Source organism: Oncorhynchus clarkii, chromosome 16, assembly GCF_045791955.1.
Source record: "Oncorhynchus clarkii lewisi isolate Uvic-CL-2024 chromosome 16, UVic_Ocla_1.0, whole genome shotgun sequence".
NCBI lineage: Eukaryota > Metazoa > Chordata > Actinopteri > Salmoniformes > Salmonidae > Oncorhynchus > Oncorhynchus clarkii.
In genome coordinates this window covers 59,087,667-59,104,888 of record NC_092162.1, presented here as the reverse complement: position 1 = coordinate 59,104,888, position 17,222 = coordinate 59,087,667, and the positions used below count along the sequence as shown (strand labels likewise).

The window sequence follows — 17,222 nt, the reverse complement described above, 5'->3', positions numbered from 1 at the left end:
TCACCTTACGAAGCATATGTTAAAAACATATAACATGGTTTTGTCTCTCACCATTTCCACCACCTCGACCTCGGCATCGATACGCAGGTGATACAGGAAGGTGATCAGGTCTTTCTTCATCTGGATGCTGTTGTCGTCCATTTGGGCCACGGTGAAGATGCGCATCTTACACTTCCTCCAAACCTGTCAACACAAGAAAGTCTATGGCTGATTGCTGAATAACAAACACTGAAAAACATGTTCTCTCCAAATCCCCAAAATGGGATCCCACCTTGTGCTGGCGGAGAAGGAAGGGCAGCAGCATCAGCATGCCCCCATCATGGACGATCCACCACACGTCAATGTGGCCTTCAGTGAAGCGTTCTCCGTTCGACGGGTAGGCAGCGATGTTTTTAGGGACCAGCAGAGCCATGCTTGCTGCAGTCGTCTCCCTAACCACCTCTGCAGAGGTGTTGAACATGAGTTAGGATATGATGATGATAACACACAAAACCTTCCCAAAGCATTCTTAGCATAGTGAAAAACCTGTCATCTGACCACCTCTAACTCACCGATGAAGTTCCTGAAGCGCAGGTTGTCCTCTGCCTGTTTCCAGGTGCGTGGCCAGCTGACCAGCACAGTGTTGTGCTTCAGGCCTCCCAGCCCCCCGACCTGGATCAGGTGGGAGGTCCCATCCCTCAAGTTGGAGGAGATCACCACCTGGGAGAAACCCTTCACCTTCTCTGTCTCCATCAGCTTCCTCAGAGACTGGAGCACACAGTGGAAGAGAGACCAGGGTGTTATAAATGATTCATAAATGATTCATCACTGTTTCTGTGTGTGTGTCTCTCAGACAGTACAAACCTGATCTGCCTTCTGGGCCTCTGCATGGTTGTTGAGGAAGGTGCCCACCACTGAGGTACCCACGATGGTAAGTCCTTTTCCTGCTTTCAGCTGATTGGTCAGGGACAGCAGACGGGGCTGCTCCACATTCTGTTCTGAATCCATGCTCACCAGAACCATAATCTGAGGCCTAACCAGCAAGAATATCAACAATCAGTCACATTCAGATTTACAGAGAGACTAAAGCTGGAAACCGGCAGAAATACCATAGATAATGTATTTTTTTTATTATTAGTGAATATCAAATATCAATATCAAATCTCAATATAATCAAATACATTTCCCTTGAGTTCAGTATGGTATAGATGATGACTAAAGCTTGTGCAATAATGGAAGTGTATCTTGTAGTTGTGAGTACCCCTCTCTGTGACTCACTGACCTCCAGTTCTTGGTGTGAGGCGGTCCCTCCTCCAGCCTCATGAGGGCGAAGCGAGCAGCGCTGAGTGAGATGCCACGTATACCATCTCCCCACTCCTTCTCTGCCCTGTCACACAACACCGAGCAGAGAGTTAGAGCCAATTAACCATCAATGAACTGACATTTTCACTGATGCTTAGTATGTGTGTTTAATAGCCTGTGAGTGTGAACATGAGAACATCCCAACAGTGTTTAACCATTGTATTTCAAAATCTCCAGTTTGATTTATATTTCATTCACATATATTTTTTAATGCCAGGAGTGTGGAAAGCTGTCATAAAGGCAAAGGGTGGCTACTTTGATTTGTTTCACACTTTTTTTTCACTATTATTTTACAATGTCGAAAATAGTACAAATAAATACTTTCTATATATATATATATATATAGAGAGAGAGAGAGATAGATGTGAGGACAATATTAGCATTACATGTAAGTCAGTTTTTACCATCTCCTCTTTGGTCACTGTGAGAGTTCCACATGTTGTGTCTGAAAGTGGTGACATGCCAAATGGTGCTAACCGGACAAATGTAACTGCTATTCCTACTTTCTTTTCTTTTCCTAATACGTATAATCCAATCTTTGAGTCTCCTGTTGCTCTGAAATCTCAAAGTAATCTGACTTGTATTGAAACTCTGTGATTTTAAATGCAGAAAAGGCTTGACATTTTAACAACTTAACATTCATAGTTTATTACCTAAAATGGATCATGTCAGGATGTGGACCTCTCAGGCAGACCCTGATATTTTTATTTGATCTGAAACTTGGTTAACTGATAAAACTCTGGTTAAAATGTGTTTAGGGCTGATAGGAAAGGCAAAGGTGGTGGTGTTGCAATTTACACAAATAATCTTCTTTCTTTGTCTCCAGTCCTTAACAATTTGAATTTTTGGCTTTAAGTCTTTAGTTGGGTTTAAACCAAAAAATAACAGTTATGTGAACCTATCGTCCACCCTCCACCAAGAAGTGTGTACTAAACCAACTCACTGATTTAATTGCAATATCTACTACCCCAGAGGTGTTGATCGCAGGAGATTTTAATCTTGCATGGGGAATGCAGGATGCTGACTGACTGTTTAAATTATTTTTGTACTAATCTAAATTGGGCCAGCTGATGACAAAGCCTACTCGTCCAAACTTAAAGGACCCTAAGAAACTTTGATTGACGTCATATTTACAAATACTCCAGAGTAATATGCTGGGAGTGGGGTATTTTCTTTTGATATTAGTGACCACTGTCCCATTGTATGTGTCAAAGATATACGGATGACTAGATCCATAGAGGAATCATTTTTTTTTTAATGAACAGGCCTTTTTTTGTGATCTTTATTTTGGTGACTTTGATTGTGTTGCATCTATACCTGACCCAGAGTTGGCTCTGAATCCCTTCTCAAAGGTTTTCAACTGTATTGCAGATAAACATGCTCCCTTTAAAAAACTGAGAATTAAAAAATAGGTCTTGCCCTTGGTTCAGTCCTGAGCTATCTGAAGTCATACACAACAGAGATGCTGCCTGGGCGAAAGCTAGATTCACAGACTCGGGCCCAGACTGGCAGTCTTTCAGGCGATTGAGAAAACGGTGTGTATAAAAATAGTTAAGAAAAGCAAAATCGGATTATTATGTTAATACACTATCTGAATGTACAGGGAAACCAGCTACATTTTGGAAAGTTGTTATGTCACTGAAGGGTTGTGTCTCCTCTTCTCTCCCCCAATAAATCAATTTAGATTGAATTTTAATCGCCATTTTATCTCTGCAGGCTATGTATTTGAATGTATTTCAAAGCCAGCTCTTGAAAATAATAGTTTGTTGATGGTGAAAATATATTGACTGAAAATGCTGGTCAGGAGTTTTCTTTTTGGAAATTCACCGATAAAGAGGTCCTGGATGCTTTGCTAACATTAGATAAAATAAATCCACAGGGGCTGATCATTTGCAGCCTGGTCTGCTTAAGTGTGCAGCTCCCTTTATTGCTGGCTCTGTAGCACACATTTGAATTAACATTGTTATCAGGAAGTATTCCCAAACCATGGAAATCCACATGTGCTGCCACTACATAAGGAGGGATACAAAGGATCTTGACAACTATCGCACCATTTCAAGACGACCTTCTTTAGTGAAGATTCCTGAATCCTTGGTTAATGTACAACTTAATTCCTTTTTACCTGATAATTGTATTTTTAATATAAACCAATCAGGGTTTAGGCCTGGGCATAATATTACCACAGCAACAATGCTAGTTGTTAATGATCTTGTCAATACCTTGGGTGCTAAAAAGAGCTGTGCTGCTTTGTTTATTGACCTGTCAAAGGCGTTCGACACTGTTAATCATTCTGTTTTGCTGAAGAAGTTATCAAAAATAGGCCTGGGATATACAGCCCGTTTAAGGTTTCAGAATTATCTTAGTGACAGAACTCAGGTCATCTTCACAGATGGGGTTAAATCTGAATTCCTTGAGATTCAAAAAGGTGTTCCTCAGGGTTTGATTTATTATTACTGTTGTTCACCTTGTACATTCATGACATAGGAAAAACTGTTAATACTTGTAACATTCATCTCTATGCAGATGACACAGTTTTGTATTCCTGTGCCACCTCGGTGCAGCAGGCCATTCGTGAACTTTAGCATGAATTCAGAAATCACTTACAGATCTTAAATTAAATCAAATTTTACTTGTCATATGCGCCAAATACAACCGGTGTAGACCTTACAGTGAAATGCTTACTTTACAAGCCCTTAACCAACAATGCAGTTTTAAGAAAATAAGAGAGATAAGAATAACAAATAATTAAAGAGCAGCATTAAATAACAACAGCGGGGCTATATAAATGGGGTACCTGTACAGAGTCAATGTGCGAGGGCCCTGGTGCCGAGGTAATATGTACATGTAGGTAGAGTTATTAAAGTTACTATGCATAGATAACAGTGAGTAGCAGTAGCGTGGGGGGGGGTGCAAATAGTCTGGGTAGCCATTTGATTAGCTGTTCAGGAGTCTTATGGCTTGGGGGTAGAAGTTGTTTAGAAGCCTCGTGGACCTAGACTTGGCACTCCGGTACTGCATGCCGTGCGGTAACAGAGAGAACAGTCTATGATTAGAGTGGCTGGAGTCTTTGACAATTTTTAGGGCCTTCCTCTGACACTGCCTGGTATAGAGGTCCTGGATGGCAGGAAGCTTGGTCCCGGTGATGTACTGGGCCGTACACACTACCCCCTGTAGTGCCTTGCGGTCGGAAGCCGAGCAGTTGCCATACCAGGCAGTGATGCAACCCGTCAGGATGCTCTCGATAGTGCAGCTGTAAAGACTTTTGAGGATCTGAGGACCCATGCCAAATCTTTTCAGTCTCCTGAGGGGGAATAGGTTCTGTTGTGCCCTCTTCACAAATGTCTTGGTGTGCTTGGACCATGTTAGTTTCTTGATGATGTGGATGCCAAGGAAATTGAAGCTCTTAACCTGCTCCACTACAGCCCCATCGATGAGAATGGGGGCATGCTTGGTCCTCCTTTTCCTGTAGTCCACAATCATCTCCTTTGTCTTGATCACGTTGAGGGAGACGTTGTTGTCCTTGCACCACACGGTCAGGTCTCTGACCTCCTCCCTATAGGCTGTCTCATCATTGTCGGTTATCAAGCTTACCACTATTATGTCATCAGTAAACTTAATGATGGTGTTGGAGTCGTGCCTGGCCGTGCAGTCATGAGTGAACAGGGAGTACAGGAGGAGACTGAGCACGCACCCCTGAGGGGCCCCTGTGTTGAAGATCAGCGTGGCGGATGTGATGTTACCTACCCTTAACACTCGTCAGGAAGTCCAGGATCCAGTTGCAGAGGGAGGTGTTCAGTCCCAGGGTCCTTAGCTTAGTGATGAGCTTTGAGGGCACTATGGTGTTTGAACACTGAGCTGTATTCAATGAATCACATTCTCACACAGGTGTGCCTTTTGTCCAGGTGTGAAAGGGCAGTGTGGAGTGAAATAGAGATTGCATCATCTGTGGATCTGTTTGTGTGGTATGCAAATTGGAGTGGGTCTAGGGTTTCTGGGATAACGGTGTTGATGTGAGCCTTTCAAAGCATTTCATGGCTACATACGTGAGTGCTACGGGTTGGTAGTCATTTAGGCAGGTTACCGTAGTGTTCTTGGGCACAAGGACTATGGTGGTCTGCTTTAAACATGTTGGTATTGCAGACTCAGACAGGGAGAGGTTGAAAATGTCAGTGAAGACACTTGCCAGTTGGTCAGCGCATGCTCGGAGTACACGTCCTGGTAATCCGCCTGGCCCTGTGGCCTTGTGAATGTTAACCTGTTTTAAGGTCTGATGCTCTCATGCATGTTTCAATGTTACTTGCCTTGAAGTGAGCATAGAAGTTATTTAGCTCGCCTTGTAGGCTCATGTTACTGGGAAGCTCTTGGCTGTGTTTCCCTTTGTAGTCTGTAATAGTTTGCAAGCCCTGCCACATCCGACGATCGTCGGAGTTGGTGTAGTGCGATTCGATCTTAGTCCTGTAATGAAGCTTTGCTTGTTTGATGGTTCATCTGATGGCATAGTGGGATTTCTTATAATCTTCTGGGTTCGAGTCCCATTCCTTGAAAGCAGCAGCTCTACCCTTTAGCTCAGTGCAAATGTTGCCTGTAAATCATGGCTTCTGGTTGGGGTATGTATGTACAGTCACTGTGGGGACGACGTCCTCGATGTACTTATTGATAAAGCCAGTGACTGATGTTCTGTACTCTTTAATGTCATTTGAAGAATCTCGGAACATATTCCATTCTGTGCTAGCAAAACAGTCCTGTAGTTTAGCATCTGCTTCATCTGACCACTTTTTTATAGGCCAAGTCACTGGTGCTTCCTGCTGTAATTTTTGCTTGTAAGCAGGAATCGGGAGGATAGAATTATGGTTAGATTTGCCAAATGGAGGGCGAGCTTTGTACTCGTCTCTATGTGTTGCACATTTAACATGCTGATAGAAATTAGGTAAAACTGATTTAAATTTCCCTGCATTAAAGTCCCCGGCCACTAGGAGCGCTGCCTCTGGATGAGTGTTTTCCTGTTTGCTTATGGCGGTATACAGCTCATTGAGTGCGGTTTTAGTGCCAGCATCGATCTGTGGTGGTATGTAGGCAGCTACCAAAAATACAGATAAACTCTCTAGGTAGATAGTATGGTCTACAGCTTATCATGAGATACTCTACCTCAGTTGAGCAAATGGAGCCCAAATTGAACTTGTTTCTCAATATGTACCTGGGTGTCTGGATTGATGACAAGTTGTCCTTCGTAACGCATATAGAAAATATGTCTAAGAAGCTAAGATTCAAGATTGTCTGTTCATATCGAAATAAATCATGCCTCTATATTGAAAACAGGAGAACAATTGTTCAAACAACGCTTCTCCATGTATTGGATTTTGGTGAAATTGTTTACATGCATGCGGCAACCTTTGTACCATTCCGCAATACGTTTTATCACAGGGGACAATTTTAGGACTCATCATTGTAGTCTGTATAAAAATGTGAGATGGACCTCTCTGTCCGTAAGAAGAGAGCTGCATTCTCTTTGATTTATTTACAAAGCAATCTTACAGAAACTCCCCTCATATGTAACTTAATTAATTAAGTTAAGAATCATAAGTTACCAAACCTGTTCTCAGGAATGGATAATACTAGCGATCCCTTCAGTCTCCACAGATTTGGGAAAATCTGAGTTTTGTTATTTTGTTATTGTGTGCTGAATTATATAGTTTTACACACATATATGAGTATTCTGTTTTTATTGTAATATGTACAGGGCTCTCTTGTGAAATAGATTTTTAATCTCAAGGTTAAATAAATACAAATATATATACAGTACCAGTCAAAAGTTTAGACACACCTACTCATTCCAGGGTTTTTCTTTATTTTGACTATTATACAGTGCCTTGCGAAAGTATTCGGCCCCCTTGAACTTTGCGACTTTTTGCCACATTTCAGGCTTCAAACATAAAGATATAAAACTGTATTTTTTTGTGAAGAATCAACAACAAGTGGGACACAATCATGAAGTGGAACGACATTTATTGGATATTTCAAACTTTTTTAACAAATCAAAAACTGAACAATTGGGCGTGCAAAATTATTCAGCCCCTTTACTTTCAGTGCAGCAAACTCTCTCCAGAAGTTCAGTGAGGATCTCTGAATGATCCAATGTTGACCTAAATGACTAATGATGATAAATACAATCCACCTGTGTGTAATCAAGTCTCCGTATAAATGCACCTGCACTGTGATAGTCTCAGAGGTCTGTTAAAAGCGCAGAGAGCATCATGAAGAACAAGGAACACACCAGGCAGGTCCGAGATACTGTTGTGAAGAAGTTTAAAGCCGGATTTGGATACAAAAAGATTTCCCAAGCTTTAAACATCCCAAGGAGCACTGTGCAAGCGATAATATTGAAATGGAAGGAGTATCAGACCACTGCAAATCTACCAAGACCTGGCCGTCCCTCTAAACTTTCAGCTCATACAAGGAGAAGACTGATCAGAGATGCAGCCAAGAGGCCCATGATCACTCTGGATGAACTGCAGAGATCTACAGCTGAGGTGGGAGACTCTGTCCATAGGACAACAATCAGTCGTATATTGCACAAATCTGGCCTTTATGGAAGAGTGGCAAGAAGAAAGCCATTTCTTAAAGATATCCATAAAAAGTGTCGTTTAAAGTTTGCCACAAGCCATCTGGTAGACACACCAAACATGTGGAAGAAGGTGCTCTGGTCAGATGAAACCAAAATTGAACTTTCTGGCAACAATGCAAAACGTTATGTTTGGCGTAAAAGCAACACAGCTGAACACACCATCCCCACTGTCAAACATTATGGTGGCAGCATCATGGTTTGGGCCTGCTTTTCTTCAACAGGGACAGGGAAGATGGTTAAAATTGATGGGAAGATGGATGGAGCCAAATACAGGACCATTCTGGAAGAAAACCTGATGGAGTCTGCAAAAGACCTGAGACTGGGACGGAGATTTGTCTTCCAACAAGACAATGATCCAAAACATAAAGCAAAATCTACAATGGAATGGTTCAAAAATAAACATATCCAGGTGTTAAAATGGCCAAGTCAAAGTCCAGACCTGAATCCAATCGAGAATCTGTGGAAAGAACTGAAAACTGCTGTTCACAAATGCTCTCCATCCAACCTCACTGAGCTCGAGCTGTTTTGCAAGGAGGAATGGGAAAAAATGTCAGTCTCTCGATGTGCAAAACTGATAGAGACATACCCCAAGCGACTTACAGCTGTAATCGCAGCAAAAGGTGGCGCTACAAAGTATTAACTTAAGGGGGCTGAATAATTTTGCACGCCCAATTTTTCAGTTTTTGATTTGTTAAAAAAGTTCGAAATATCCAATAAATGTCGTTCCACTTCATGATTGTGTCCCACTTGTTGTTGATTCTTCACAAAAAAATACAGTTTTATATCTTTATGTTTGAAGCCTGAAATGTGGCAAAAGGTCGCAAAGTTCAAGGGGGCCGAATACTTTCGCAAGGCACTGTATATAATTTCTTAGTTGCGATTTTTCTTTGCTTTATAGTCCAAGGTTGGAAGCTCACTCACCCAGCGAACTCAATGTATTTGTAGATGCAGGTAGCAATCACCATGGCAACAATGGCGTAGTACCAGGAACAGATAAACATGAGCGACAGACACAAGCTCATGCCCAGGAAGGAGAGAGCCCTGTTGGGGAGAGGGACAGGAAGTTATATCCTCAGTCTGTTGCTGCGATAGTCAAACCAGTCACTGATTATAATAATGGCCACAGATTGGAGACAGGATATCTTGTCTCTCTGTCTGCTGTTGTTATATTCAAGCCAGTAGAGGATCATTATAGACTAAGCCAGGCTCCAGATTCCCACAGTGTCTCTGGCAGACTACTCAGGTAAATAACTGCTTCCTAACAGGAACCTACCTGGTCTGGCTAGATATCCAGTGCAAAACACAAATGCTGTAGTAGACTGTTTCACACCTGAGAATATTAGCTAAGCAGCGCTCTTTGGCGATGATCCCATGGCTAAGATCTAGAGCTATGTCTGCTATGTTGAGTTGTTTAACTCACCAGTGGTAGAACTTGAAGCGAGGCCTCCAGTTGGGGGTTCTCAGCAGAGTTTGCAGGGCACAGGCCAGGTTGACAAACATGTAGCACATCAAGAAGAACCTACACAGAGAGAGAAAGAAGAACTCAGAACAGCTATACTTGCTACCAAGACATAACCATCTCCATAGTGTGTTCAGGAGAAGCAGAGTATATAGTAGACATGTGGTTGTCTTACATGGAGAGGATGGGGGCAACAGCGTCCAGAGAGGCGATGATGATGCCGATCTCACAGATACTGGCTGTGAGGAGTAGGGCCCAGGTAGGCTCTCCGTTGGCCTTGCCATGCCCAAAAACCTACAGACAACGCACAACAGTGAGGTACAATGAACTATTAACACCCACACCTGAACCTATAGCACGGCACATTGTAGTATTAAGTTGAGTGGACTGCAAGAGTTTCAGCCCCTCTCGTCCTCTCATTCAGGTCACACTGGTCCTTGCTGCAGCATGATTAATCACTATCGTCCCTATATCACACGTTAGACATGTCTGCTCAGTCTGGGAAACTTTTCCTCATTTAATCAGTGGGGGTGACAGGCAGCTCCTGTCACAGCAACTCAACCTGAGCCTGGACTATAGTAGGACCATGAATTAGTAATCACTGCTAGCCCCGACACACTTGAGGGCTATTTGAGTAGAGTGGATCTACATTTCTCTGAACAAACAGAGAAATTGTCTCGATGGTATTAGAAGAGTAGAAATAGTGGTTCTGGTAATAATATGCAGTATAACATATACAGATACAAATTACTAATGTCCGCTGATTGACCACTCCACGAAGTAAATAGTGCTAGTGTATATGTATGTATGCATGTATGTATGTATGTATGTATGTATGTATGTATGTGTGTGTGTGTGTGTGTGTGTGTGTGTGTGTGTGTGTGTGTGTGTGTGTGTGTGTTTACTCACTTTAAGGAAAGGGATTACGCTATCGCGGGAGATGGCCTGCAGGAGGCGTGGCGCTCCAGTCAAACTCTGAAGCCCTGCCCCACAGGTGGAGAAGAAGGAGCCAATCACGATCACCCATGGTGAAGGCCATGCCAGGGTACCAATTACAAGGTTACCATCCACCCCCTCACCAAACCTGAAGTCAGAGAGACAGATCTAAGTTGCCTTTTTCAATTTGTTTTTGTTATAACAGCTACCCTCGTCCACTGTCCATTGCAGTATCAATTCAGTGCACACATTCTCAATCAAGTCCTTTAAGTATTATTTGTTATTCTATGTGTTGCATCTGATTACATGGACAATTAGTGGGAGAGTATTGATTTTGAGATGGGCAAGACTCGAGGCAACGATGCTAGCTATAGTAATACAGGAAGTGGATGTAGAGTGGAATACAAATAACTCACTTGTCCCTCAGGACCACCCCTTCAATGCAGGCCCCAAACAGGACCACGGCAGACATGTCTGGGAGGAGCAGTGAAGGAACGCACACACAGACCTCACAATACACGCATTACACAATGAAGAGCAACAATACGCTGCACTTGACCCATTTATGAAATTGCTTATTCCAGTTACTAATAAGCATGCACCCGTTAAGAAAACATCTGTAACAACGGTTAAATCCCTGTGGATTGATGAGGAATGGAAAAATTGTATGGTTGAGAGGGATGAGGCAAAAGGTACGGCAAATAAGTGTCTGCACAAAAACATACTGCAAATTGAGAAATGATGTGAATAAACTGAATAAAAAAAACAAGAAACTATACTATGAAACAAAGATAAATTATATGAAGAACGATAGTTCTGAAATTCTGGGCAAAAGGCAAACTCAGCTCCATCATTTATTGAATCAGATGGCTCCTTCATCATAAAACCCAGTGATATTGCCAACTATTTTAATGATTTTTTCATTGGAAAGGTTAGCAAACTTAGGCCATGCCAGCAATAAAACTCTGACACTATACATCCATGACAAAATTATGAAAGACAAGAACTGTAATTTGGAAGACTAGGTTTATTGTTGTTGTTGTCTATCAATAATGACAAGCCACCTGGGTCTGACAACTTGGATGGAAAATGACAGCGGATGATATTGCTACTCCTATTTGCCATATCTTCAATCTAAGCCTACAATCTAGGTAAACCTTTGGAAAAAAATGTGTTTGACCAGACAGACTTTTAGCACACTTATAGGGAAAGACATTCAACATGCAGGGGCACAAATTACTGATGATTGGCTGAGAGAAATTGTTGATAACAAGATTGTGGGAGCTATTTTGTTAGACTTCAATGCGGCTTTTGACATTATTGATCATAGTCTGCTGCTGTAAATACGTATGTGATATGGCTTTACACCCCCTGCTATATTGTGGATAAAGAGTTACTTGTCTAACAGAACACAGAGGGTGTTCTTTAATGGAAGTCTCTCCAACATTATCCAGTTAGAATCAGGAATTCCCCAGGGCAGCTTTCTAGGCCTCTTACTTTTTTCAATCTTTACTAATGACATGCAACTTGCTTTGAGTAAAACCAGTGTGTCCTTTGTATGCAGATGACTCAATGCTATACATGTCAGCTACTGCAGCGAGTGAAATTACTGCAACACTTAACAAAGAGCTGCAGTCAGTTTCAGAATGGGTGGCAAGAAATGAGTTAGTCCTAAATATTTCAAAATCAACAAGTATTGTATTTGGGACAAATCATTCACTAAACCCTAAACCTAAAATAAATCTTATAATGAATAGTGTGGAAATTAAGCAAGTTGAGGTGACTAAACTGCTTGAAGAACCCTGGATTTTAAACTGTCATAGTCAAAAAAAAATGGATTCAACAGTAGCTAAGATGGGGAGAAGTCTGTCCATAATAAAGCGCTGCTCTACCTTCTTAACAGCACTATCAACAAGGCAGGTCCTACAGGCTCTAGTTTTGTCGCACCTGGACTACTGTCCAGTCGTGTGGTCAGGTGCCACAAAGAGGGATTTAGGAAAATTACAATTGGCTCAGAACAAGGCATCACGGCTGGCCTTTAAATGTACACAGAGAGCTAACATTAATAATATGCATGTCAATCTCTCATGGCTCAAAGTGGAGGAGAGGTTCACTTCATCACTACTTGTTATTGTAAGAAGTATTGCTATGCTGAATACACTGAGCTGTCTGTTTAAAATACAAGCACACAGCTCGGACACCCATGCATACCCCACAAGACATGCCACCAGAGGTCTGTCTAAACTACTAACACACAGCTCAGACACCCATGCATACCCCACAAGACATGCCACCAGAGGTCTGTCTAAACTACTAACACACAGCTCAGACACCCATCCATACCCCACAAGACATGTCACAAGAGGTCTGTCTAAACTACTAACACACAGCTCGGACACCCATACATACCCCACAAGACATGTCACCAGAGGTCTGTCTAAACTACTAACACACAGCTCAGACACCCATGCATACCCCACAAGACATGTCACAAGAGGTCTGTCTAAACTACTAACACACAGCTCGGACACCCATGCATACCCCACAAGACATGCCAAAAGAGGTCTGTCTAAACTACTAACACACAGCTCAGACACCCATGCATACACCACAAGACATGTCACCAGAGGTCTGTTTACTACTAACACACAGCTCAGACACCCATTCATACCCCACAAGACATGCCACAAGAGGTCTGTCTAAACTACAAGCACACAGCTCGGACACCCATGCATACCCCACAAGACATGCCACAAGAGGTCTGTCTAAACTACAAGCACACAGCTCGGACACCCATGCATACCCCACAAGACATGCCACAAGAGGTCTCTTCCCAATCCCCGAGTCCAGGAAAGACTATAGGAGGCTCACAGTACTACATAGTACTACATAGAGCCATGACTACATGGAACTCTATTCCACATCAGGTAACTGATCCAAGCAGTAGAATCAGATATAAAAAAATACACTTTTGGAACAGCGGGGACTGTGAAGAGACACACACACAGGCACAGACACAAGCATACACATACACATGCTAACACACGCACTCTACACACAATTCATTTTGTATTGTAGATATGTGGTAGTGGAGTAGTGACCTGAGGGCACACTTAATGTATTGTAGATATGTGGTAGTGGAGTAGTGACCTGAGGGCACACTTAATGTATTGTAGATATGTGGTAGTGGAGTAGTGACCTGGGGGCACACTTAATGCGTTGTGAAAAGTGTTATGAAATGTATTTTTAATTGTATATATCTGCCGTAATGTTGCTGGACCCCAGGAAGAGTATCTGCTGCCTTGGCAACAGCTGAAAGAGATCCTTAATCAATTCAAAAATAAATACATTGTACCTACAGGCTTTAGTACAAACTGTCTCCCAAGCATTTACAAAACCTGAAACTAAATTAAGAATCAAATGCTTCATATTGTCTATTCAAACGTCACCCATATTATATGGAACATTCCAGTGTATTTTCGTCATTAGTCCCTGAGAAGTTTCAAAAAACATAGACTGCTCCAGTCAGTATTTACTGTAGTAAAGGATACACACTATAGAAGTAGTGGTAATGGCTGCTATGGTGCCTATGGGGATGGACTTCTGAGCATCGCGCAGGTCTCCAGAGCGGTTAGAGCCAGCCATGATGCCTGGGAGGCAGAGGGACAGAAGTGTAGAGGGACAGAAGAGGGAGGGAGGGGGGGGGGGGGGGAAACAGGATCAAACAGGAACCATTCCCATCCTTCACACTTGATGTGTAATGGCTTGTCCTATGTTTCACACATGTTTATTACTTATTTATTTTTACTGTGCTAGCTAGGGAGTGCTGTCTGAAAGTGATAAAGTGGAGGCCCAACAACAACAACAAAAAATCTGAATTTTTGATTAACAACTTTTAAAAAACTAATTCTTTACTTGTAATAGCAACAGTGTTTTTTTGTTTGTTGTTTTTACAATCCAGAAAACTGGTGAAGTGTTCAACAAACCATTTTACATCACCAGCAGCAGCTCTCACAAAACATGATAATACTAATGTCACAGAGCAAATGCTTGTACACAATGGGCATTTTATTCAGCGGTTATGAAACTGGGATGATAGTGGGAATGTGACTCATGTATTCCCCAGACTTTCTGCTGATGTGGTTTTTGGCAGAAATTCCACTTGATCTAATTTCACCTCATTCATCTCCTCTAGTGTCATCAGTTCTGGAAAGTATTTCTCTGTCTCTCTCTCTGCATTTGGGACTGTGGAGAGACTCCCAGGTTACTACAAAGTGGATATAACAATAGGAATGATGTTTCTCATGTGAGAAATCCAATACTGCCGTTAGGTGCCCTTGTATAAGCAAATTATTAGTCAAAGGATACAAGCAGTGCTTTTTTTAATGTAGCATTTACTTTGAAATCATAAGGTAAAATGTTAATTTAATTATAATAACTTAATATAGGTGATTAGATTGATCAGGTTTGTGCTTGGCTGAAACAAAAGCATGTACCCATACTGTCCTTTTGGTATATGATTGGCCTAGTCCGTCCCCAGCAGTGACCCCTGACCGTTGACCCAGTGATTGACCTGTGACCCCAGCAGTGACTGACCTGTGACAGAGGGGAAATAGATCCCCACCAGCAGGGTGAAGAAGCTGGTGATGTCAGCCAGGACATAACGGTTGGAGTTGGTGATGGGAGCGTCAGGGTCCTGCATGGCTGAGATTCCCCGCTTCTCCAAGAAGTCTCCCTTCTCCAGGTAGTAACCAAACAGGTTCTCTGTGAGAGTGAGACAGAGACAGAGAGATGCACAAACATCATAATAATAACGTACCTTTTGTGGAGTACCAGTATGTCTCTCTGTTACAGACTACATTAGCTTACAATACGTTCTGAATGGGGCACTTCTTACCAGCCAGTATACCACTGCTAACCCCTGGGATGCCCTGGATCTCAGAAACATTGTTGTTGGCAAAGTACTCATCACAGGTAGCGTTGAGGAACTCCGAGTCGCAGAAAATCTTCCACAGCTTGGTGGTGACCGTGCCGTTGTCCCTCTCAATGACCTTGGCACACACGTCAAATCCCTTGGAGATCAGAGTGCGGTTCCCCAGGATGCACACGCTGTAGGGGGAGGACAGACAAGACATCATCAGTCACCGGTCTATTTAGAGGTTAGGAAAACATTACAAAAATTAACATAAATATGAAAGTCTCATGACTTAACTAAGTAAATGAAGTAAACATTGAACATGACCAGAGACAGGGTCATCATGACATTTGTTTAGTTTTTTTGTAAAGCTCTAACAACTTTAAAGTTGGAAACCTTAATTGGTCGAACTCCCATGTCTGTTTGGTATAATACAACAACAAAGAAGTTACTGCAAACAACAAACACCATTCCCCCTGGACATTATTCCACGCGTGGTAGGACAGCAGAATATGCAGTGCAATTTTTTTTCTCCCATGCTGACAAATGCGTCTCTCCTCTGTTTTCATCAACAAAATCAAAACAATAACAACGGCGCTGGGGCGAACAATGGCTCAGTCAGGTCAGACTTACGGGAAAACAGGGGGTTCAAAGGCCGTCTTGATGACCCCAGCATAAACAGCCAGGATGGACAGAATAACGCACGCCAGGAAGACCAGAGCCAGCTTGTTGACATATTTGACCCCCACAAACACCACCGTGGCCATGAAACTGAGCACAATGGTGCCGTACACGCGCATGTTGTTCAGCATCGCTGCCTCCATATCAGCCCCTTCCAGACCCTCCATCTTAAAAATGGCTGCCTGGGGAAGGATGTAAATCTAGAGAAGGGAAATATGGAGGGAGAGAGAGAAAGGGAAGGGAAGAGAACATGAGAGAAGAAGAGAGGAGAGAGTAAGAATAGGATGGAGGGAGAGAAAGGGTGTGTTAAAAAAATGATAGAGGGAGGTATGAGGATGGAGGGAGAGAATGGGAGCAAGTGTCAGAAAAGGAGGATGAAGGAAAAAAGGAGGAAGGGAGTGAGAAGAGAGATCAGACATGATCTCAAACATTGGAGACATCAGATAAACGTAATAAAAATGGTATTGTTTTTATGATGGTGGATGATGGAACAGACAAGGCACAAACAAATGAACCAGCATATGAAAGGAAATGCACTTAGTATTATTTTGAAAAAGCATCAGATCTAAATAAATCTCTGAGTGTGACAGTTTGCTGGATGAATTTATGATAATTGAGATATTATGTCTCTAAGGAAAAATCACTCAGGAATTGCAACAACTTTTCATATTTGTCTAAAATGAAAATATATTAACATAATGGGTTTCAATTGATTGTATTTAGTGGGTAACTTTCGGCATCCTCATCCCTTGCATTACAATCTACACTGAAGAACACAGACATGTGAGTGCACATCTTCCCTTTGCATTAATCAATGTTGTGGTCTCGCCCCAATATAAATCCTGGAAAAGGCACAGAGGAATACAAAACAGATAGTAAACAAAACAATAAAATAATAACAAGCATCTATCCTTACCAGCAGAAGTTCGATGGCACCAAGGATGTACATGGCACCCGCAAAAGTAGTCCCCAAATAGAAGCAGATTCCGACAGCTCCGCCAAACTCAGGTCCCAGGGAACGGGAGATCATGTAGTAGGAGCCTCCGGCTGAGACACACAAACACAACCATTGGCATTTCTCTTTGGCTCTATTTCTGCAACATTGTCTTCAAAGATTAACCACCACAAAAGTCTAAAGAATTGGGGCTTGAATCTGCGAAAGCAGTAGTTTGTAAACAAAAAGATAGTGCTGCATAGACATTGCTTAGGCATGTTAGAGTGAGCTTGAATACAGTTCTAGACTTTCTCTACATTACTATGGTTCTATG

The 17,222-nt window shown here is 42.2% G+C and overlaps 1 protein-coding gene across 2 annotated transcripts in view; it reads right to left on the bottom strand.

Annotated features, from left to right (window-relative positions):
- The window catches only part of LOC139368829 (solute carrier family 12 member 5-like), a 90,841-nt gene that overhangs the window by 4,193 nt on the left and 69,426 nt on the right, over positions 1-17,222 (bottom strand). For both annotated transcript variants that reach the window (XM_071108228.1, XM_071108229.1), the window contains exons 6-20: positions 16,871-17,001; positions 15,907-16,154; positions 15,256-15,467; positions 14,955-15,122; positions 13,910-14,008; positions 10,775-10,832; positions 10,332-10,506; positions 9,598-9,716; positions 9,384-9,482; positions 8,885-9,004; positions 1,262-1,366; positions 844-1,012; positions 552-747; positions 272-441; positions 52-183 (exon numbers count right to left, since the gene is read on the bottom strand). In XM_071108228.1, the coding sequence (XP_070964329.1) occupies positions 52-183; positions 272-441; positions 552-747; positions 844-1,012; positions 1,262-1,366; positions 8,885-9,004; positions 9,384-9,482; positions 9,598-9,716; positions 10,332-10,506; positions 10,775-10,832; positions 13,910-14,008; positions 14,955-15,122; positions 15,256-15,467; positions 15,907-16,154; positions 16,871-17,001 (2,201 nt within the window). The remainder of the gene's footprint in view (positions 1-51; positions 184-271; positions 442-551; positions 748-843; positions 1,013-1,261; positions 1,367-8,884; positions 9,005-9,383; positions 9,483-9,597; positions 9,717-10,331; positions 10,507-10,774; positions 10,833-13,909; positions 14,009-14,954; positions 15,123-15,255; positions 15,468-15,906; positions 16,155-16,870; positions 17,002-17,222) is intronic.